This window comes from Ursus arctos, unplaced genomic scaffold (genome assembly GCF_023065955.2).
Source record: "Ursus arctos isolate Adak ecotype North America unplaced genomic scaffold, UrsArc2.0 scaffold_11, whole genome shotgun sequence".
NCBI lineage: Eukaryota > Metazoa > Chordata > Mammalia > Carnivora > Ursidae > Ursus > Ursus arctos.
In genome coordinates, this window is record NW_026622775.1 from 5,499,322 (window position 1) to 5,524,024 (window position 24,703).

A 24,703-nucleotide genomic window follows, 5' to 3' on the forward strand; every position below is an offset into this window, starting at 1 on the left:
TGGTATTTTCCAGAAAGTAAGAGTCAGAACTTAACTGGCTACTCACTATATGTGAGGAAAAATTCTAAGCATTTGACATGAAATAATTTATTTGGTCTTCATAATAATTCTGTGAGGTAAATACTGTTATCGTCTCCATTTAAAGATGATGAAACCGATACACAGAGAGGTTAGTTAATGAGCTAAAGGTCACACAGCTAATAAGTAATGGAGCCAGGAAACAATCAACAGGAGCTTTCTGTCTCCAGTGCTAGTGATCTTCGCCACTTTTGCATTTGTCTCTGTTTCAACAATGAAATGCACAAAGAACTAACATTTCTGTTTCAACAATGAAATGCACAAAGAACGAATACTTTTTCATTAACCAATGAAGGAAAAAGGCATCAGAGAAGAAATTCTCTCCATAGTCAATGCCTTCTTTATATATTGACAAATGTATTATGGAAAAAAAAAGTGGTATAAGTATACACAGTGGCAATGGAGCCATTGCATTTACTGGCACATCAGCAAAAAAGATTCTTACGTAAGATCATAACGGGACCCTATACTGCAGTCCTTGACAGTCTCTCAGGGAAGCAGTGTTGTCAAGAAATTGAAGGTGCAATTGCACAAAGTGCTATGGGACATCATGGATGTCTTTACTCCTCTAAAACAAGACTAAATGGGTTCTTTGTAATACTTTGTATTGGATGGGGAGTAACCATGAAACTATTCTTCCCGCAGGCTTGCCGTAGAATGTCCTGAAGCAAAGCACTTAAGAGAGCAAGTGTTACATAGTTTTCTTTTTAAAAAGGGATACGTGTTCCAATTTTTTTTTTACCTTTCTGTGATGACAAACAGATGTACTAGTAATGCTACTCAAAAAAATAACTAAAACAATAGAAACTTATTCCTTCAAATTGAAGGTGATGTTCTAACAAGTAGGAAGTGACTGCTGTTTGTAAGAAACTTGTGTATGAAGAGAGCAGTTTGAAAACAGGTGTTTGGAAAAATCTCCATTGTTATGTGATTAGGTTGTTGAGCAACCTAACGTCAATATGCCACCTATTAAAAATTCTTATGTCTGCACACTTAAAAAAATCTTATAAACAGATTTTTTGGTACTTTAAAAAACTTCTAAATAATTTTTGTCCCTTTTAATTGCTAAAAATATAAAATATGACACTTTCTGGTTAGTTTGCATTTACTGGTTGACATCTAGGAAGATAGAGATTTGGCAGTCTAATTCAATAAAATTTGTGAATGATTGATGTATTTTGTACATACAGCCAGTGAAGCATTTCTTTCATTTTATATAGATATAATTGTGAAATATGTTTTTTTGGGTCTCTGACAGCTATCAGAGTATCAAAACATTGAACTTTAAGCCAAATTTTTTAATTCTCATGTTACATTCAATCTCTTTAGTAAATGCAAACTAACCAGAAGGTATTGCATAATCTCAATTTTTCACATGCAGAGGGACTTTTGGGGCTGTGGGATAGCCCTAGCTGGAAATGTTCAGCAGAGAGTAGGATTATAGTAGAAAAACACAGAAGACAGATGAAAATAGTGATTTCGGAGTCTTATCACATGTGTGTTTGTGTGTATGTGTGAACATCTGGAAAAACTTTTCTAATGCTTTAATGTTGGTGAATGCATTTTAGTCTGGTAGCAGCAGTTTTTAAATAAAATTGAGCATAATTTATGATGATGAGTTGAGAGATATTTAAACATGTTTATTTGAGATGAGGGATTACCTACAACACAGGAATCTTATAACAGGATTCACTGTTCTGTAAAGCTGCATTTATATGCGTTTTTAAAAAGTTATACTGAGCTGTGGTATTAACCAGGAGATAGATACATAAGTTAACGGAACAGACTAGAAAGTCCAGAAATGGACTTGAGCTAATATGGTCATTTGATCTTTGACAAAGGTGCAAAAACAATTCAATGGAGACAGGATAGTCTTTTCAACAAACGATGTTGGATCAATTAGGTATCTCTGAGCAAAATAATGAACTTCAACCTAAACTGCATACCTTATACAAAGATTAACTCAAAATGGATCATAGACCTACATTTAAGATGTAAAACTATACAATTTTTAGAAAAAAAGCAAAGGAGAAATTTTTGTCTTGGGGTTAACGGTTCTCAGAAATGACACCAAAAGCATGATAAATAAAAGACAAAAAAAAGTTGATAAATTGTACCTCACCAAAATGAAAACTTTCGCTCTGCCAAAGACAATGTCAAGAGGATGAAAAGACGTGCTGTCTGCTGGAAGAAAACATTTGCAAATCACGTATCTGACAAAGCACTCATATCCAAAGTATATTTTTATTTTTATTTTTTTTAAAGATTTTATTTATTTATTAGACAGAGATAGAGACAGCCAGTGAGAGAGGGAACACAAGCAGGGGGAGTGGGAGAGGAAGAAGCAGGCTCATAGCGGAGGAGCCTGACGTGGGGCTCGATCCCATAACGCCGGGATCACGCCCTGAGCTGAAGGCAGACGCTTAACCGCTGTGCCACCCAGGCGCCCCCCAAAGTATATTTTTAAAAAAATGGGGCGCCTGGGTGGCTCAGTCGTTAAGCGTCTGCCTTCGGCTCAGGGCATGATCCCAGAGTCCTGGGATCAAGCCCCACATCAGGCTCCTCCGCTGGGAACCTGCTTCTTCCTCTCCCACTCCCCCTGCTTGTGTTCCCTCTCTCGCTGGCTGTCTCTCTCTCTGTTAAATAAATAAATAAAATCTTTAAAAAATTAAAAAAAATTTAAAAAAATCTTTCAAATGCAACAATAAGAAAATAAATAACATAGTTAAAAATGGGCAAAGGATTTAAGCAGATACTTCACCAAGGAGAATATAGAGATGCTAACTAAGTTCATGTAAAGATGCTCCACATTATTAATTATTATAGACTGAACGTGGCCTATGTTTTGTTTTAATTTCTGGAACTTGTGAATGTTACCTTAAATGGCAAAAGGGACTCTGAAAATGTGATCCTGAGATGGGGTGGATATCCTGGACTATTTAGGTGGATCCTAAATGTAATCACCAGGGTCCTTATAAGAGGGAGGCAAGAACATGAAAGGAGGAAGAAGGCAGTGGAAGTGGAGAGAGATTTGAAGAGTCTGCACTGCTGGCTTTAAACACGGTGAAGGAATACATTAGATATAGGGAATGCATATATATGGGATGCAATATATTCTAAAATTAGAGATGCAGTTATCCAGGTGATGCAATTGTAGGAATCCATTTAAAGGGACCCAATTTTGAACTCTTATTATTATTATTATTGAAGTTTCAGGTGTATAGCTTTCTAATCCGACATCTGCATACAATGCAAAGTGATCACCACCACAAGTCTAGGTACCATCCGTCACACACGGTTGATCTCCTCCCCCTCTAGTAACCACTTGTCTGTTCTCTGTATTTATAAGTTTGTTTTATTTTATTCTCCCTCCCTTGCTCCCTCTTTCCTTCCTTCCTTCCTTCTTTCCTTCTTTCCTTCCTTTCTCCCTCCTTCCCTCTACGCTTCTTCCCTCCCTTCTTCCTTCCTTCCTTCCTTCCTCCCTCCCTCCCTCCCTCCCTCCCTCCCTTCCTTCCTTCCTTCCTTCCTTCCTTCCTTCCTTCCTTCCTTCCTTCCTTCCTTTTAGATTCCACATAGGAGAAAATTCATATGGTGTTTGCCTTTCTCTGTCTGACTTTTTTGCTTAGCATACTACCTCTAGGACCATCTATGCTGTCACAAATGGCAAGATTGTACTTTTCATGGCTGAGTAATATTCCATTCTGTATATCTGTGTACCATATCTTTATTCATTTATATATTGATGGACACGCCATTTGTTTTCTTATAGTGGCTATTGTAAATAATGCTACAGTGAACATAGGGGTGCATATATCTTTTGAACTAGTGTTTTTGTATTCTTTAAATAAATATCCAGAAATGGAGTAGCTAGTTCATATGGTAGTTCTATTCTTAATTTTCTGAGGAATCTGCATTCTGGTTTTTGTAGTGACTGCATCAATTTACTTTTCTTCACACCCTCACCAACACTTGGTATACTTGTTATTCCTTGTCTTTTTGATAATAGCTATTCTGACAGATGTGGGGTGTTATCACAGTGTTTTGATTTGCATTTCCCTAGTACAATTAGTGATGTTGAGCATATTTTCCTGTGTCTTTTGGCCATCTTTGGGTCTCCTTTGGAGAAATGTCAACTCAGATTCTCTCCCCTCTTTTAAATAGGGTTGGTTTTTTTTGTGGTTGAGTTGTAGGTGTTCTCTATATATTTTGCATATTTACATCTTATCAGATACATGGTTTGCAAACATCTTCTCCCATTCAGTAGGCTGCCTTATCAGTTGGTGACGGTTTCCTGTGCCATGCAGCAGCTTTTATTTGATGTAGTCCCATTTGGTTATTTTTGCTTTTGTTACTCTTGTCTTTGGAGTCAGATCCACAATGACAGCACTTAGACCAATGTTCAGGAGCTTACCTCTTATGTTTTCTTCTAGGAATTTTATGATTTCAGGTCTTCCATCCAAGTCTTTAATCTATTTTGAATTAATTTTTGTGTGTGGTATAAATAGTAGTATAGTTTCATTCTTTTGCATGTGGCTGAACCAGTTTTCCCAACACCATTTATTAAAGAGACTGTCCTTTCTCCACTGTATGTTCTTGGCTCCTTCGTTAAAGGGATCCACTTTCTAATTGGTTCCTGGAAGGTGAATGCAGAGAAACTGGCCTTAGGGTGAACATGCCTAGAGCAGTCTTTCCTGAAGTGGGTTTCTTGACACAGTTGAAATATGAGACACTATCCAGTAAGAGTTCCTGTTAAATTCAATTTGAGATAAACAGTATAGCATGATGTTTAAAAGCTAGACTCTGTGATCAGAAAGACATAACTTTATTATTCATAAATAATATAAATCTTATTTATTGGCCATGTGACTATAGCAAATTAACTGCTCTAAACTTCAATTTCTTCTTCTGCACAATGAAAACGCTGAGAGCTCCTACCTCCTAGTGTTACCCAATTAAATGAAATGATGCGTTCAATGTGTTACCCTAGTGATAACACCTAGGATGTTGGCTGTTACTCTTCCGGTGATATTAACCACCTGCCTTCTTGGAGCATCAAAAAGTGTAATGGCCCATTAAAGACGGAGAAGTCCTATTGAAAAGAACAAAACAAACCACGTTTGCAGAGCCTTCTCGTCTCGGTTAGTATCCTGAAAACCTGGGAGTAGAGCTCTTAAGCTTGATGATGGGAATTGGGGTGAGGGTTAGGTTGGGGCTATCTTCTGCTTTAGATGGCATGTGTTCACTACTCGTCTGGGACTAGGTAGGCAAACTTCATTCACATATTCCAGCAAGCAAAATTGAGCCGCAGAGCTTGTCTTACAGAATTAAGATTTAAATTCACCTCTCTGGCTCCCATTTCTGGATGTAGTGTTCTGGGTCACTTGGTTTCTTTCTCACCTACCTTGAATGTTGACACTAATGAATAAGCTGAGAAGAAAGCTATGATTGCCCCCAAATTAAATGTGTGCCCTTTCAAGGACGACAATTAAAAGAAAAACAGATGGAGATGGTCTTTTAGAGTGAAATAAAAGTTTCTGCATTTCTTAAAACCCAAGTTACCACTCAAGGCAGCCCCTTGAGAGGCAGACTTTTATCAGGCGCTTATGGAATGAGCAGGGAGAGGAGGTGTCTGGCTTTCTTCCATCAGGTCTGTCAGTTTATTTATTTTTATTTTATTTTTTTTTTAAGATTTTATTTATTTATTTGACACAGAGAGAGAGAGAGTGCATAAGTTGGGGGAATGGCAGAGGGAGAGGGAGAAGCAGGCTCCCTGCTGAGCAGGGAGCCCTATGCAGGGCTCAGTTGAAGGCAGCCGCTTAACTGACTGAGCCACCCAGGCGCCCCAGGTCTGTCAGTTTAAATCTACATTCTTTTTCCATTGTGTATTCCAAGGTCCAGAGCTCCCTTTTCACTGTCTGTCCTGTGAACCTTCAGTCTGTCTCCAGATTTAGAGCAGAAAACCAGTGGTAGGAAGAGCAGGGTGCCATGTTGGCCTGAGAGAAGACAAGGATTTTCTGTTAATCTGGTTGCAGGATCTTTTCTGTGTTATCTAGGTCCTGTGAGTCTTTGCCCCCAGGATGCAGAAGACCTTCGCTTTCTCTTCTCATTGACCTCTGTGAGGCCACTCCCCCCAGTTCAGAGCCCTTGTAGAGGTGCCTCTTGTGAAATACTGTTTCTGCCACCCACTTCAATCAAAACCTGCTTGTCCTAACTGATCTCTAAACCAGTTCTTGGAGTCACTAATTAAAGTCTTCAGTGTGCTCCAAACATTCTGGCCTCCTTTCTAATTTCCCAAGATCCCCGACTGATCCCCAAGGTTGGGAAGTCAGAGGTTCTGATTGATTTGCTATGACCTGTTTGCTGCCTTGGGTTTGTGTTCCTTAGAAATGATGTTTGATTTTCTCTGCATTTCCCTCTTGCTGAATGGCACCCAAAATAAACGGCATAGGTTTTGACCTGGGAAAGTTTAACTGTTCACGCATGCACACCCTGCTGACATTCAGATCCACGGACTGTAGCACACCCCGATGTGTACAGTCTCTGACAGTCTGAAAACCCTATCTTAGTTATCATTTCCAGTCGTAGTACAGAATCACTATTCTACCAAGCCTAATTCTCAAAGTCTTTCATTAAAAAAAAATTATATTACATTTCAGGTCTACAAATACTTACCCAGGCCCTGGTTTATACAAAAGGATGCCAATAGTGTAGGAAAAGAAATGACCAGTGTTTGAGGGAAGTGGAATTAAAATCAGTTACATGGGGCTCCTGGGGGTTCAGTCAGTTGGTTAAGCATCTGCCTTTGGCTCAGGTCATGATCTCAGGGTCCTGGGATCGAGCCCCCTCTGCTCCTCCACCCCCCTGCCCCTCTGTGTGTGCTCTCTCTCTCACTCATTCTCCCTCTTAAGTAAATAAGTAAGTAAGTAAGTAAGTAAATAAATAAATAAATAAATAAAATCTTTAAAAATTTTTTTTAAAAATCAGTTACATAAATAAAATGAAGATAGTAACATCTTGACACATGACAACTCAGACCAAGTCAGGAAAAAGGGCGATATCTGACTGCCAATTCCAACTCTACCACCAACCAGTGGTGAGTCTTTGGGAAACATAACTGAATTTCCTCACCTGAACTAGATCTGTGCTTTCCAGTTCACCAACTGCAAGAATCATTTGGAGTGTCTATTCAAAAAACAGATTGCTAGCCCTCGGCCTAGCCCTACTGAATTGGAATCTCAAAGGAAGGGATCTGCAAAAGACACGCACACCCACAGCACCCTGTGTGATTCTTCTGAACAATTTTGGGGAACACTGAATTAGGTAATATTTAGGGTCCTTTCACTTCTAAGAGGCTATGGTAAACCCTGGATGCCATGATTCACCAGTGAATGGGAAAAATCTGAAGAGAAAATTCATTAGTTAATTCATACTTAGTAATTTAATAAATATTTTCTATTTATTTTTTGAAAAGTTACTGAAATTAATGTTATGGTTTGTGTTTTATGGATCTAGGGATTCTTCAGATTTCTCTTTTCTCTTCGATTTTTTCATTGTCATATCTGGCCTATCTAGTTCATGGTGTTATGTTAAGCATAAATGAGATTAGATGTGAAAGTTTGTTGCTATCATCATTATTATTATTGCTATTAGTAGAATAAGTTCTGTAGGATTGACTCTGCTTTTATGAAGTTGATGTATCTGTTGGTGTCTTCAGCTTTGTTCCTATGGTTAAAGCCAGACAAATGAGCAAAGCACAATTATTTCTGGATTTATTCAAAAATTTTGAGTACCTATTATGTACAAAGCATTATGTTATATTCTGTCTAAAATGTTTAGAGTGCCTTTTCTTTCTCCTTTTTTTTAAAAAGAAACCTGGGGGGCGCCTGGGTGGCACAGCGGTTAAGCGTCTGCCTTCGGCTCAGGGCGTGATCCTGGTGTTATGGGATCGAGTCCCACATCAGGCTCTTCTGCTATAAGCCTGCTTCTTCCTCTCCCACTCCCCCTGCTTGTGTTCCCTCTCTCACTGGCTGTCTCTATCTCTGTCGAATAAATAAATAAAATCTTGAAAAAAAAAATAAAAGAAACCTGGAACCCTCCCATTTAGTAATACTTTTATTTATTTTTTGTAAGTTTTATTTCTTTTGTAACCTCTAAACCCAACGTGGGGCTCAAAGCCATGACCCCAAGATTAAGAATCGCATAATCTTCTGACGGAGTCACCCAGGTGCTCCCATTTAGTAATACTTTTGAATGAATAAAATGTTTTATTGGTCTTTTCAATGTATCAGTACACTAGGAAATTAATAATATGAGTACATTTATTCAGTTTATAGAGAATGCATGATACACATTTCAAAGAAACGATTCCTAGTGATAAATCTACAGGCCCACCGTTCAGTAGCTATCAGTTTAGGGTGCCTTCCGTATGCCTTCCTTTCCTCTAGGACACATTGCTATGGGAGAAATGAGTTACACCAATGTTTTCGTCCAGGGGTTCAAATGTGAACAGGGGCACAAACGTATGTAGTGATACCTTGGTTCTGGGAATCAACAATGGCAAATTATGTTTGCATAGTGCTCCGCAATTAATAAAATATTTTCTCATCTAATTTTTTATTTCTGGGACACCTGGGTGGCTCAGTCAGTTAAGCATCTGACTTTGGTTCAGGTCATGATCTCAGGATCCTGGGATCAAGCCCCACATGAGGCTCCTTGCTTAGCGGGGAGTCTGTTCTCCTTCTCCCTCTGCTCCGCCCAATTGCTCGTGCTCTCTCTCTCTCAAAATAAATAAATAAATATTTAAAAAAAATACAATTTTATTTCTTTCCCCAATAATCCTCTGATGTGGGCAAGGAGGTCCTGTGAGATATGTAGGGAAGCTATGGTGCCAGGACTAGAAACAAGTCCTCTTGGCTCTCAGTCCAATGCCCTTCCCATTTCTTCTAGTATACGTCTGGTTCCACAGCTGGATTGGCAATAGAAAATGGGCTCTCCTCCATATCTGTGCAGGTGGCTTCTATTGTGGGAAAGACACAGGAAGAGTGATTTGAGCTAAATGTCTTAGACACTTATGCTGGCACCTATTTCAAACTCTCATGATCTTGCACTTCTTCCTTCCTCTTGGCTCTATTTTGATATCCTCTAAAGCAGAGTTAATGTCTTCTGACCATAGAACATAATCCCTGAGTAAGAGGAGGTTAATCCATCATTTCATTTAGTCCTTACAACAATAAACAGATTTACTATGTCACATTAAGGTATTAAAAGCTAATGTGAAAACAGAATAATGTAAACCTAGTGGGGAAGCAAGAATATGTTAGCATTCGTCTCCAATGCCCCACTCATCCCAGAGGTTCCAGAGTTATCTAAAGGCATGGTGGAAGGAGCTCATCATCCTCAGGCAGAAGAGACCAAGGCAACCAACCTGGCTGCAGGAGACGAAGCTATTCTCTGGCATTCTCTTGAAGCATCAAAGGCAAGCTCTGTGCAGAGTCAGCCAATAACTTGTGCTGAGGTTTCCAAAGAGGTATCGGATTCCCAAGCAGGTGTTGACTACTTGGGAGTCCGAATGGGAAAGTGGCCATCACCTGGAACAGGAGATGATGGGGTTAGAGTTCAGGGCAAGGTCCTGCAGGAATCAAAAATCCAGGGAGGTCCACTGCTCAAATTTAGCAAATAAAAATATAGGGCAACTAGTCAAATTTGAATTTCAGATAACCAGTGAAATAATTTCTTAGTGTAAGTATGTCCCATGCAATATATATGTAACTCAAATTTGACTGGGCATCCTGTGTTTCATATGGCAATGCTAACAGGGACAACTCTTCAGAGCTGTCATGGGATGGCATCTCAGCTTGCCCTGCTTCCACTTAAGACCTCCTGTTTTCTGGCGCCTAGGTGACTCAGTTGGTTGGGCGTCTGCCTTCAGCTTGGGTCGTGATCTCAGGGTCCTGGGATCAAGCCCCACATCGGGCTCCCTGCTCAGCGGGGAGTCTGTTTCTCCCTCTACCCTTCCCCCTGGCTCATGATCTTACTCTCTCTCAAATAAATAAATAAAATCTTAAAAAAAAAAAAGACCTCTTGTTTTCCCTATCTTCTCTGTCATTACCCTGAGGTTCTGTTCATAAGGTAAGAAGAGGAGGTGGGTTCCATTTCCAAAATGATAATATCTGTAATATTTCCAATTTGCATAATTAAAATTTACATTCATCCAGAGCCTATCCACAACAGAGTATAGGAGGTGGTTATTTTCTAATATAAAATGGCATTTTACAGGTAAGAGTAGAAATTGGTTTTCTCTTCAGATAGTTCTTTTTTCCTAACTTGGGAATGTGCATGTCTTACAGTCAATTTGTGAAGAAGATGATTTATAAAATTAATGGTGACCATCCACAGGAACTTGTTCTTCATGTAATATTCTTTATTTAAAATATAAAACCAGGAATTAAAAATTAAGCCTACTTGTATTGGTTGTCATGGGGAAATGTTTACTCTAAGTCAGATAAAATATTGAAAATATACACTTCGGTTTCTTTCAGGTCCTGCACCCTTCTTGATTTTCTCCCATGGAAGCAGTATCTTTAGGATTGACCTGGGAGGAACTAATCATGAGCAATTGGTGGCAGATGCTGGCGTATCAGTGATCATGGATTTTCATTACAATGAGGGAAGAATCTATTGGGTAGATTTAGAGAGAAAACTTTTGCAAAGAGTTTTTCTGAATGGGACAAGGCAAGAGGTAAAGTACATCCCCAAAGTATTTAAGGGATTTTTGTATAGGCTGGCAAACGTGGTATTGTTAATTTGTAATGTATATATGAATGAAAATTACATTTCAATTCAAATGTTTCTGGCATTTGTAGATATCGTTTAATTTGCATCTGTGGCATGTTACTGAGCAAACCTATAAGCGTGGCACTGATATTCAGAAGACCCCAAAAGGAGTCAGGATGTCAATGGAATTTTGAAACTATATAAGTTTATTAAGTCAGATCACCATTTTATGGTTTTGTTTTTTTTTAATATAATAATTTTTTATTATATGTTAGTCCCCATACAGTATATCCTTAGTTTTTGATGTAATGTTCCATGATTCATTATTTGCGTATAACACCCAGTGCTCCATGGTTAAAACAGATTACTTACATGATTATTTTTGGCTCCAGTGGTTCTCAGCCGAGAGCAATTTTGCCCTTCCAGGGATATTTGGCAGAATCTGGAAAGATTGTTGGTTGTCACACCTGTGTTGGGAAGGAGAGAGGATGTGCCGCTAGCATCTCATGGGCAGAGGACAGGGATGCTACTAACCATTCTAAAATATACAGGCTGGTCCCCACTACAAAGAATTATCTGGCCTCAAATGTCAGTTGTGCTGAGTTTGGGAACCCTGTTTAGTCTAAAATGTCTGTCATGGGTTTTAGCACCTGATATTTAGAAAGAAAACCTTTTTTGATTATTTTTTTAAAAGATTTTATTTATTCATTATTCATTTGAGAGAGAGCACAAGTGGAGGGGAAAGGCAGAGGGAGAGAGAGAAGCAGACTCCCCACTGAGCAGGGAGCCCAACTCGGGCTCAATCTCAGGACTCTGGGATCAGGACCTAAGCCAAAGGCAGATGCCCAACCATCTGAGCCCCCAGGCAGCCCACCTTTTTTGAATCTTAAGGTGTTGGCATTCTGGGACAAGAATAATAAAGCAGCTGTCAGATATAAAGTATTTTGCTTCAAGTACATACAAAAGATCTTTAATCTTTCTCTGTAACTGGTGGAACCCTTAAATGAGTCCCAGGAGGAATGTTCTCTCGATTCCTGAGAGATGGATTACAGAGATGCGCGACTGGAGAAAACTTAAGCATTTATTCGCAGCACAAAGTGCCCACTGTTTTGTTTGTTTTTCTTCAAACCTTTCTCCCTTCAGTTACTCTTAAAAGCTTCAATTAAGTACTAATTTCTTTTATCACATCTCTGAGACTTACTAATGTCACCTTTAACAAGGATGGCTACTCATTATTCTCCAGCCATCTGTAGAATAGTTTCAAAAATCTTGAGCCTTAAAATCTGGAGGGTTTCCTGTCACAGACTAGGGAAAAAAGTTAAATACTTGTGAATTTGTGTCAAGTCATTTGGAAAGGATTGACCTGGTGCCTAAAATCCACCATTGTATCACCTCCTTTGGGTTAAAACACGGTTTACAAAAACACCTGTTAAAATACAATTCACCTGGGTGAGCTAATATATTAATATGTTAGCAACTGGTTTAATGGATTGGCTAGATTACTTTGTATGAGGTATAGGAATAGTGTAAGCTGGTGAGACTGATCATTGCCAAATCCGAGTTCAGGGATGTCAGGTCAGTGGCCAGAAAACAGCTATGGTGGGAATATTTACACCAAGTGGTGGTGGGAATACTTACAAACCAAGGAAATCTGCAGCCACACAAATCAGGGCTTCTCCCCACCTCCCACCATCCACCCCCCAAGAAGACTGACCGGTTTACCTGCATACACTGGAATTAGGAGATAAAAGAGGTTTTTGTTTGGTCATTTTATCATGAGAGAGCAGGAAACACTACCCAAGAGGCATAAAGAGAAGCCCTGGTCTTTGGGCCATAGGGTCATAATGTGAGGGCACTGAGGACTTGTAGAAAGGTGAGGCCTGATGGAAGAGGAGGGGCCAGGAAAGTGGGGCTCTAATGAGAAATTTATTTATGTTAGAGCTCTGTGCACAAAGGTCAAGGGCATCTTGCCAGATTTTGGCAAAGCTTAGAATTGGATTCAGGTGAGAATATGGAAAATTCCATTAACAAATGGATATACTGTCTTTAAGATAGCATGGAAATTTATTATAGTTGAAATTATTAATACATTATGGTTAATTGCCTAATTTCAATAAGCATAGGATAATTTTCCACTTTAAAGCCCAGAAATATTCATGTGGGAGGGTTAACATTGATCCATCAAAACAATGGCACCGTATCTGTGAGTATTTTATGATTTAAATAGTTTTATGAATGCACAAAAAATGACAAGTACTTTAAAGAATAGACTTTTATACATAAAGATAAAAAATGTTGATGTGAATGAGAAAATATTAATATTTTGAAATTTGATTTTACAGAGCATATGCAATATAGAGAAAAATGTTTCAGGAATGGCAGTAAATTGGATAAATGAAGAACTTATTTGGTCAAATCAACAGGAAGGAATCATTACAGTAACAGATATGAAAGGAGACAATTCCCGAGTTCTCTTAAGCGCCTTAAATTATCCTGCAAATGTAGCAATTGATCCAGTAGAAAGGTAACTGCTGTTTTCAGACATTGAAATATATATCAAAATCTGATGATAATTCGTAGAATCATAACATTTTGAACTCAGAAGGACCTTCTCACTGAGAAGGTTGCCTGGATTTGAACCAAGGCAGGCTTCCCTCTACAAATGGTGCTTTTGATTACCATGATTTCCTACTAGAGAAGCATAATTCGTTTTTTAACTTGAGATCACATGGAATTTCCATAGCAGAGCAATAAATATTTGTTGAATTGGAATTTCATTCAAAATAGTCCAACTCCTCCTGTGTGGACATCCAGGAACTGCTGAAACATTGACAGTTGGCCATTTAAGTGACTTTACCTTCAATTATGTGTCTGTGTAATGTGTTTGCTCTCAGGTTTATATTTTGGTCGTCAGAGGTGGCTGGCAGCCTTCACAGAGCCGATCTCAACGGTGTGGAAGAGAAGATTCTGTTAAAGACGTCAGCAAGAATAACAGCTGTGTCATTGGATGTGCTTGATAAGCGGCTTTTTTGGATTCAGTACAACAGAGATGAAAGCAATTCTTATATTTGTTCCTGTAATTATGATGGAGGTTCTGTCCATTTTAGCAAACATCTCACACAGTAAGTTTTGGTTTTAGTGTAAATAAAGTAATTGCCATTTGAAGTTTGCCCAGCCGAATGGGTGGAGTGGCTTAGCACAGATTTGGAAGTCCAAAAGACTTGATGAGTACAAGTCCTAGATTTACCATTTATTGGACAAGTGACTTTGGGAAGATTACATGACTACTCCTCAGTTTCCTTTTTTTTTTTTTTTTTAAGATTTTATTTATTTATTTGATAGAGAGAGAGTGCAAGCTGGAGGTGGGGGAGGGCAGAGGGTGAGGGAAAAGCAGACTTCCCACTGACCGGAGAACCTGATGTGAGGATTCGATCCCAGGACCCCAAGATCATGGCCTGAGTCGAAGGCAGACACTTAACCAGCTGAGCCACCCAGGTGCCCCTCCTCAGTTTCCTTTAATGTGGGGATAATAGTAGTAGCTGTTTCTTGAGATTATTGTGAAATTTAAGTAAAAATTAATTAAAGAAATGCAAATAAAGGGGCGCCTTGGTGGCACAGCGGTTAAGCGTCTGCCTTCGGCTCAGGGTGTGGTCCTGGCATTCTGGGATCAAGCCCCGCATCGGGCTCCTCTGCTATGAGCCTGCTTCTTCCTCTCCCACTCCCCCTGCTTGTGTTCCCTCTCTCGCTGGCTGTCTCTGTCTCTGTTGAATAAATAAATAAAATCTTAAAAAAAAAAAAGAAATGCAAATAAAAATAATTAACAGAGTTTTGGCATCTAATAAGCTCTCACATGTTGATTTAGGTTATAGTTAATCTTTTTGGAATTACTATGTCCTGGATTTGCGAAGCACCTATATTTCATTTGGTATGCTATCTTGCCTGTAACTGACTCACCAGCTTGTGGTAAGAGGCAGAAATAAATCAAGTGTGAAATGGATACAACCAGAATCCACTCTTAGAGCATTCCTATTTTCTTCCCTGTTTTACGTTCATCACACTTAAATGCTGACTAGCAAAAGAATGGGACAATGAATCTGAAGCTAGAAATTATATCCCATTAATTCAGATTATGAATACATAAATACAATTTTAAACTTAATATCTGCTTCTAAACCTAAATGAGATACAATTGAAAAAGTAGGTAATACAAATTCAGTCAATAAATTGAAATGAAGTGAAATGTTGATAAGCCCGGGAAGAAATGTTCTGCCATTCTTTATATTTTTTCTGTTGTTTTTTAGGCACAATTTGTTTGCAGTGTCCCTTTTTGGTGATCGGATCTTCTATTCAGCATGGAAAAAGAAAACAATTTGGATAGCTAACAAACACACCGGGAAGGATATGGTTAAAATTAACCTCGACCCATCGTTTGTACCACCTGGCGGAATCAAAGTAGTGCATCCGCTCTTGCAGCCCAAGGCAGAGAGGGGTACTCAGGCACCTGGTGAGTCGTCTTTGACCTTGAACGGAGTCTGGCACTTTGTCCCCACCCATCCACTGGCTCAAGCCAGACACTTAGGGGCCAGCCTTGGTTTCTCCTACTGCCTCGGTCCCAATTTTCAGTCTACCACCAAATCCTTTCCATTCTACCTCCTAAGTACATCTCAGATATCCGCTTCTCTCCTCTACTGCCACCACCGCCGTCCAACAACGAGCATTTCTTGCCTGGCCTGTTGTAGTAGCCGCTCAACTAATCTTTCTGTTTTTCCCTCCTGCCTTTAAGTAGTTAATCTGAGGGACAGCTGGGTGGCTTGGTCGGTTAGGTTCAGCGTCTGCCTTTGGCTGGGGTCATGATCCCAGGAAGATCGAGTTCCGTGTCAGGGTCCCTGCTCCGCAGGGATTCTGCTTCTCCCTCTGCCTTCTGCAGCTCTCCCTGCTGGGGCTCTCTCTCTCTGACAAATTAATAAATACAGTCTTTAAAAAAAATAGTTAATCTGATCTATTAACTCCCCTGCTTAAAATCCTTCAAAAGCTTTCCTTTGCATTTAGATTGAAATGTAACATTTTACCAGGCCTGCCAATATCTGCTGAAGCTCATCTAACACTACTCCTCCTCCCCTTGCTAGAATCTGACTCAAGTCTTTCCATAGTTGCTCGAACATGCTGTCCTCTTCCTGCGTTTAGGCTTTTGCAGTCACTCCTTTCTTGGCGTACACTTCTCTTCAGTTCTGAGCTTAAGAACCATGTCCTCAGATTAGCCTTCTCTGGTCATCCAGTCAAGAGGTGAAGAGGCCTAACTTTCACCTCCGATTATTTTTTCAGTACACTCTTCTTGAACTCATCGCAAGATGTAATTACATATTATTTTGCTTTCTTTTTGATTTTCTCTCCCACTTGATTATAAATGCCGTGCAGGGACCGTGCCTATTATTTATTTGTTTGTTTGTTTATTATTTAAAACTCCCTATATTCAGTGGTTACTGATGTATTTACAAATGAAGAATTTTAGATAACATTAGTAAAATGAATTGTTTGACTGAATCTAGTTGCAGTCCCAAATTTCCACTTTCAAATGTAGTCTCTGAATTCTTTAGCATATAATTTTTTTTAGGTAGGCTCCTCAATACAGTTTATTTACCACACAAACGATGTTGTACTAACATTTTCTATATGTAAAAGGTTAATTTCAAGCAGGCTTTGACATATATTTACTCTTAACCCCAATTAGCCAGGAGAGGTTCTGGAGCAGAGATGGAATTCTTTGTTTTCTTTCTATCTGTTGGATGCCACTAGGGTTTGGTAATAGGGTGGGAAATGGTAGGGACTATGAGTCCCCGCCACGGTTAGTAGAAGAATGTTTGTTCCTTCCCTAGACATAGCTCCTGAAGAAAGCTGTGGAGACTGAACAGGAGGACACATGCAAGAGGCTGAAGAATCTAGGGGAACTGACATTATTATTTCTTGTATCCTCAAAGACCTAACTAATAGTGTGAGTGCTTTTGAACTGATTTCTTTAAAAACGGAGGTAGAAACCATAATTTAATTTGGGTAATGACCCTGCTTTCAATGCCAGTGATGTGGAACTTCCAAGGGTAAAATAAATTCCAAGAGATGAGATGTTTATTCAGATAAATTATTTTTAAAAACTGATTTACTTGAATTAACAAAGCAGAAGTTGTGGGAAAACAATTCAGCTGTGGGTTGGAGCATAACCTTAAGTAACAACCTAGTGGCCACGTTATAAATGAGATGGTAGACCATATTCCATGCAGAAAGGCAGTGAATCTGATATTCTGCCAGATACCTTCTGTGGGAAATTTTGACTCAAGCTGTCTTCACATATGACTCATTGTCCACGTGGTGGTGACTCACACAAAATTAGAACCAACCACTACTATGAATAAGTAATTATTGAGTCTCATTAGTAATAGTTATAGAGATGTCTATCACCGTCTCTTACATTTATGTATAACCTCATGCTTTCCTAAGTATTTTCGTGAGCATTATCTTACTGGTTTGTCGCGGTAGTAACATTGTGACACAGAAAGGTCAGCAATTATCGTACTCATCTCATAATCGAGAAATCTGAAGCCTGGAGAAGTTGAGTGCGTTTTCCATTACACAGCTTGTTAACGAGGGATTTTGGAGAAAACACAATCTCGGTGATGAGTCTGCCAGTTTACTGTGCTTTCTACCATAAACACTTGAGCTCTTTGGAATCCTCCACTATTACTCAGCTTTTTTGATAGGGAGGTCAAACACGATCACTGAAAGCATGAAGTTTAGAAGAAAATCTACAGCGATTCATTAAAGAACAGCTTCAAACCATCTGGCAAATCATGGACTTTGGCTGGGAAGCCACGGCCAGCTGCAGAGCTGCAGGCAGACCCGAAATGTAGAAGGCAGGTGGCATGGGAGATACTGGCTTCCCTCAGTGACCAAAGAGCGTGCTTCACATACACTCCAAGGGCAAGGACTTTTGATTTCAAAAGCACCGTTACTTTAACCATCACTAAATAGGTTTAAATTATTTTAGTGCCTGGTAGAGCAGGAATTCTTCACGTGGGATTTAGGGGCCATGAATCTCTTGATTGTACGGGTTAGATGAAAATATGCAATTGTCCCTCCCTATGCAGGTGATATAGCGCCGTCATCAGGTTCTCCAAGTGCCTTCACATTTAATGACATACTGCTTCTAGAGGCTGGCTAGTTTCTCCTGGATAGTGGGCTTACGACTTCAGCTCCTCTGGAGAGGTGGATGGTGGTAGTATTTTCATTTGCAAGGCATTTAGTAGTGAGATTATTTCAATGGGGAGATGACTGAGAAAAATCATGTAACCTAGTTGGTATTATTTTTTTATGTAAAATTTAAGTATTTATACACATGAGAGTATCAATAGACTTACTTCATGCAAAATGCCTTAACTATCATTTATCAAAGCATGTTCTACCAAACACTAGTTCCGTGGGATTTAATGGGATTATTTGGGGGCAAAAAAGTTTCAGGGTCAAATGATTTAGACAGGCCAGGTTCAATACAATTAAACGGGGTGTCTTTCCCCAAGTGATTTCTCGAACCGCTCATATGGTTAAGTGCATTGTTAGTCTCTAAGGGCCATACAACCTATGGCATTTTCCATTTTATTTTCTATGCAGCAGCCCACTTGACTACTGACTCTATTATTTCTAGTCCAGACCTTTCTCTTGAGATCTAGACCAATTAAAAAAAAGAGTGAGACTGAGGCACAGTAAGAGTTAAGCTGCAGAGAAAATGGATTTAAAACATTGGGGATTTATTCAGAGCATATGAAAGTGAGCAGCCCCAATGAACAGTGTCTGACCAAGGGCAAGGGTGGGGTTTACAAATGAGCAAAGGCACAAAACTTCACAAGGAGAACTACAGTAATTTGTTCCTTTAGATAATCCTTGGCTTGTTGATTTGGATGGGCTGGTAACAGAGGAACTGGCTGCCACCTGTGGCTGAGCCCCAAGTCCATACAGCAAAGCCACGGTTTCACCATCAGGCTGGTTTTCTGATACTTCTAACCAGTTTCCTGAGAGTGGTCACTCAGGTCCCTCATCCGGGCCACACCTGCTTACTGTCTGCACCCTGCGGGCTCAGAGTCCTGCAGCGGCACATGGAAAATTTCCTTATCAAGGCCCATGCATTTATTGGCCTTCTGAGCATTTCTGCTTGGATTTCTTGCAAGTGCTTTAGGCACAAAGAAAATAATTGACCTACCAACTTTTACCTCCCTTCTCCCCAGCTCCAGCGTCCCTATCTCAGTGAGTGGCATCTCACCTCCATCTCCTAAGGCAGAAGTCTGGGTGTGACCCTTTCCTCTCTCTTTCTCCACTCCCACCCCATGAAATTCACCTCCAGACCCCACCAACTCCCCTGCCTACAGTCTAACCACTAGTGCCTTATTCAGCAACAATCCATCCCAAGTTCTGCTTAATCAGTATCCCTGGCTCCCTTCTCCATGCTGCAGGGAGCATAACCCTTCAGAAGTGAGAGCCCAATCATGCCATTCCTCGGTTAAAACCAATCACCAATTCTGTTGCCCATAATGAAAACCCAGTCTCTTCATTTACCCTGTTCACAGCTGTTCACAGAAGGTTCTCAGCTGCATCTCTCACCATTGTCTGCATTACATTCCGTGCTGCAGCCCTGCTCAAAGATTTAATTTCTTCCCACAAGACGTGCTCGCTCTTCCCCCCAAGCCTTTCAGCATGATCAGAAACGTGTTTTCTCCTTCTCTGCATGGGCTCACTCTCTCCTCATCCTCTGAGAAGTAGCTCAAACATTACCTCTTTCAGAAACACCTTCCCTGCCCCACTCACGGTGAGCCTCAGTTAGCTTTTCTCAGAATGACACATTTCCCTCACTTGGCACTTACTGTTCGTCTTCCTAAACTTCCTTACTCCGATGAGGGCGGGAGGACACCTCTCCCTCCCTGGAATCATGACATGAGCCAAAGGCAGATGCTTAACCGACTGAACCACCCAGGCGCCCCTGTTTTCATATAATTTTAAATGATCAGTTCCAACACCCAAATCTCTGTTATTTTTCATAGAAATCTTAGTAAAATATGGATGGCTATATCTTCCTAACATTACTTACAGATAGTTACTGACATTTTGTTAATGACGAGGGTCACAGAAACATACATGCCGCTGGGGCAATCATCAGACTGGTTTGAGGCAAAGTTGGGTTTTAAATGCAGGTTTGCCCTGACAACCAAACTTTTGCCACTGAAATGTCTTTTAAATACTTGGAATGGTTCTCTATCATTTTTCTCTCTTCTTTCTTGCTGTCAACTCTTACTTTTTGCTGGTTTCCACATGCCTGGCCGTGGACTCTATTTTCTAATCAGAGGCATTTCTTTGCCATTATTTGTTGAGGAAACCAGATCATTTGTCCTGTGGCATGTTCCACATTTTGGATTTTGCAGAGTATAACCCCATGGTGTCATTTAACAGGATTCCATATTTCCTATACACAGGTAGTTTGGGCCTAGAAGCCTGATCAGATTCAGATTTTTTGTCAGAGTACTTAAAAGGTGGTACTGCAGATGGTACTGTATGCTTCCTACTGATCACTCCAGGGACCGTGTAGTGCCCAGTTCTGGTTCTTACTGTGATACTCAAGATTCATCGGCAGTTTAGGTGTTGCCAGAGTGGTCCATCCACTGTGACGTTTCCCGTCAGCCTTTCACATAATAGCTTTAGAAGCTATCGATTGTCATTGCCTAGAGCCATTTTTTCATTAGAGTTTCAAAGAGATGACATTCTAATTCTATCAATGTTAGCATTTGTTAGCTGAAGAACTTTTCTACATCAGCTGTGATTTCCCTGGGGAGGACTTTTATAGGAAAAGTAAATTAAATGTTTGATTCGTTCCCTTATCTGTTTTCAGGATAATGGATGCTTTAAAAAAGCATCTTGATAAACTCAGAGATTTAAAAAATATTTGACATGTCTCTGTTCATTGAAGTTTTTATTATTTTGACACTCAAAGTGTACCAACTTTCTCCAGGAGGAGCCCTGAATTGAGGCTTCTAGTCTTTGTGGGAGAGATGACCAAGAGGGGTCTCAGGTGCCCTCTCCCAGTAACTGGCACTGGTGGTCTGGAAAGCTGGGCTGAGGCTATGTCTGGGCTCACTGGAATCATGCAGTCATTTCCGGCATCGGGGAGTGCAGTGGGGGTGGGGTGGTGACAATGGGAGCGGCATGGACTCCTTGCATTTCCATCTTTATGCTAGGGACTGACGATGATCACACTTGTCAGAAATGGGTACAAAATAAGAAATGACTGAGTGGGTCCAGGGGGCTCATCTGGAGTAAAAAGCATGTATTATTTTTAACTGCTCAGAGGCTGTTGATTTGTTTGCTTTCTGATTCTTAGAGGGGTTTAGATGGATAAGGATACCAAGTAGCTGAATTCTGGTTAAGTGGTTTTTGTTTTTACTGTAATTAGGAATTCCAAGAGACTACTCTTGTATTTTCTTCCTTGTTATTTTCTATTAACAAAGAAGAATAAACCTATATTATACAGCCTGGGAAGTTTTTTGAGGAAATTGAAGAAGTCATTTATTCAGGGAACTCATTAATGAGGAAGACAAGAAATAAATGAAACAAAAATATAACTAGGTTCTTATAGAAAAGATACATAATATTGTACATATAATATATATTTTTCAATAAAAACCCATAGTTATATATATGCACATACACATAAATATACATATATACATACACACAACTGTGTGTGTGTATGTGTATCTAGTATCTTTCTTTCTTTCTTTCTTTCTTTCTTTCTTTCTTTCTTTCTTTCTTTCTTTCTTTCTATCTATCTATCTATCTATCATCTATCAGAGATGGGTCTACAACCAGAAGGTTTGAGCTTGAGTTCCAGGTTTACCCCTTATTACCTTAATGTGATCCTTAAGACATGGTTTCCTAATCTGTAAAATGAAAGATAATATGTGCTCTGCATAGCTCAAGGTCTTGTTATGAAAATTAAATGAGATAATGTAAATGCTTTATAAAATGTTATTGGAATTTTTAAATTTTATATGCTAAATACTGGGGGTGCTAATACTGAGGTATAAGACTGGTTAAAGTGAATGGGTTCAAATGGAAGAGACTAGAAAGGCTTTGTTGATGAGGCGAGTCTTACACTGAATTTGAGGTGGAGAAAAGGTGATCAGTTGATGGGGGAATCCCATGTGCATGGCTTCAGAACTGGGCCGGGGTAAAATCTGTAGATTTACCCGGTGGTAGAAAAGCTCATGAGAGCCTGTGTGTTAGGCAGGCAGTTATGGAAGGCGCAGTTGGGGGCGGACATTAACTCCATGATTAGGAGCTTTAATTTGATCTCAGAGGTAATTAAGCCACACGGCTGAGCTCTGGGAAGGGGTGTTATCTGAGGTCAGCAGCAGCGGGTTGATGCTAGCTTTGGCCTAATTTGAAGCTACAGAACAGCAGAAGATTAAGGAGATTAAACAAAAATACAGCCCTCAATCCTCTATGTTTTGCCACTTCCTGAAATGACCTTTTAAAATGTTTAGTGCCTGAATTCAGGTGACATCCTCAGCCTAGCCATTTAGAGGAGAATGGTGACTGCTTTCCCGGCCATCTTCATCATTAAAGAGTGATATATATCGCTAAGGAGTGGCATTCAAACCATCCGCATGGTAGCATGGAAGGGGTACTGGGCTAGCACAGTCTGACTGCCTGTTTGAGTTCTAACGCTAAGGCCGGCTGGAAATGCAAGGAGAAATGAAATAGAGGAGTTAAGTTGCAGGTGACATGATCGCAGGATTTTTTTGTGTGCATGAAGTCTGTGTTTATAGCATACCCGCGTTGTGAAGGGCACCATGCTAGGTGCTGTTTGGGCTATAAAATGTGAATGGGATACACACCTTATCCTCAAGAAGCTTATTGGTTAATGGAAAAAAGAAGCAGATACATGATCGTGATGACGATGGGATGATGGCGATGATGATGATAAGAGCAGACGTCAGCACAGGCGAGAGGTAGGAGAAAAGTACAGAAAAGGGATAAATAATAGTGGGTCTAGATGAAGAACAGAGCTTTTCCTGTACCCTGGACACGAATTGTTTTTCCTCATTAAGCAGTTTGAATCACTATTAACACATTATAAGCACTAATTAAGGTTTGAGACTCCTTAGAGGTATAAACTTAGAGGAATTTACCACAGACATCTGATTCTGTAGAGAACCATAAAAAAATTTTTTTTTAAAACTAAGGGATCTCAGAGAATACTTATTCCCAAACTTTTATTTCATGGATTAGGAAACCAAGGTGAAAGAGATAATGATTCAATGTAAAGGCAGAACCAGCGCACTTGGTTTTCCTAGTCCTTAATCCAGTACTCAACTATCATGCTGGGTGTGGCAAGATTTCTATGAGGGATATTTCTAGGAAGCATAATTCCTCAACTTTTTGTTATGTCAAGAGAGTGGTAACACTTTGCTGCCTTTAAAATGCCAAGTCAGAGGGCTGCCTCTTCACCTGGTAGATAGGGTGCTGCTGGATTCATGAATCATTTAATAAAGCTAGTTAGATCTTCAAATTAAAAGAGAAAGGCCAGGGGTACCTGGGTGAGTCAGTTGGTTAAGTGTCTGCCTTTGACTAAGGTCAAGATCCCAGCATCGGGATCGAGCCCCGCATCGGGCTCCCTGCTTGGCAGGGAGTCTGCTTCTCCCTCTGCATGTGCTGCTCCCCCTGCTTGTGCTCTCTCTCTCTATCTCTCTCTCTGTCAACTACATAAATAAAAATATTTTTTAAAAAAAGGCCAAGTCAGACATTTCTGTATTTTTATTGTTATTTCCTTGCAAACTTTATAAAAGTTAAAGTTCAAAAAAATACATGTCTTTTTTTTTTTTTAAGAAATTTGATGTGGGTATATTTTGTCTCCTAATTTTAGTCACTTACTTTTAAAATTTGGATCATTTTATTTTTTCATTTTGCTTAGTTAAAATTTTAACATGTGAAGCATGGAGGAACCTGAAAGCAATGTAGGTCTACATGTGTGATTGGCATAAAAACCGTAGATAAGAAACAAAATGCTTGGATTCAATACCCAAGAAATTATTCAGTGTAAGTCTGAACTGATTCAGTAGGTAATATTGCAACAGTATTGAATAATTGGCAAGATTGATTTTGTATTTAGTTCTGTCATGAGATCTGAATAAACAATTTTAAAATAACTAAGTTCGCAACACAGACTTGAGGTATTCATAGCTGAGGGGAGCCTGGGATGTTTCAATAGTACAAGAGGCAGGTGTTTCTCGAAGTGTGTGTGAAGACTCGGCAGCAGAACCACTCTGATTCAGCTGAAAATGCAGATTCCTGAGCCTTTCTCTTGATTCACCAAGTCAGAATCTCTAAAGAGTGACAAGCCAGGGAGTCTCCATGCACACTAGGGACATTTTCAAGAGGGCAAGAATATGTTTTTACTGTGTCATGGTGTTATGGGTCAAGGGGAATGTTTAGTGACTTGAAATAGAAGGAAATTGATAGAGTCACAGTGAGGAAACATCTTTGTAAGTAGATAAACAGGGACCAAAGCAACAAGCCCTACATGGAGAATGGTCTCAGCTTCTTACACTGCTGAGCTCAGGCTCTCGCTGGTTTGTTCCCTGTGCCATTCACAGTAAGACTATGTTTTTATCAGTCCTTTCGTTGGGTTCTCAGCTCTTCTCATTATTCACAGGCTCTCCCTGATCTCAACCCTGCCATGACTCGGGATCCATGACCCCAGTCTTCCCCTGCTGTCACCTCTTGCCAGAGTACAGACCTGTATATCTACTTGGATCCTAAA

General features: G+C 39.8%; 1 protein-coding gene across 2 annotated transcripts in view; it reads left to right on the forward strand.

Annotated features, from left to right (window-relative positions):
- EGF (epidermal growth factor) overlaps positions 1-24,703 on the forward strand; it is an 89,271-nt gene that overhangs the window by 12,204 nt on the left and 52,364 nt on the right. The window contains exons 1-6 of one of the 2 annotated variants that reach the window (XM_044384242.3): positions 5,093-5,216; positions 7,231-7,398; positions 10,617-10,816; positions 13,194-13,375; positions 13,746-13,973; positions 15,153-15,355. In XM_044384242.3, the coding sequence (XP_044240177.2) occupies positions 10,724-10,816; positions 13,194-13,375; positions 13,746-13,973; positions 15,153-15,355 (706 nt within the window). In that variant the 5' untranslated portion in view covers positions 5,093-5,216; positions 7,231-7,398; positions 10,617-10,723. Of the gene's footprint in view, positions 1-5,092; positions 5,217-7,230; positions 7,399-10,616; positions 10,817-13,193; positions 13,376-13,745; positions 13,974-15,152; positions 15,356-24,703 lie in introns of those variants that run through there. The other variant, XM_026499184.4, reaches the window with a different exon arrangement.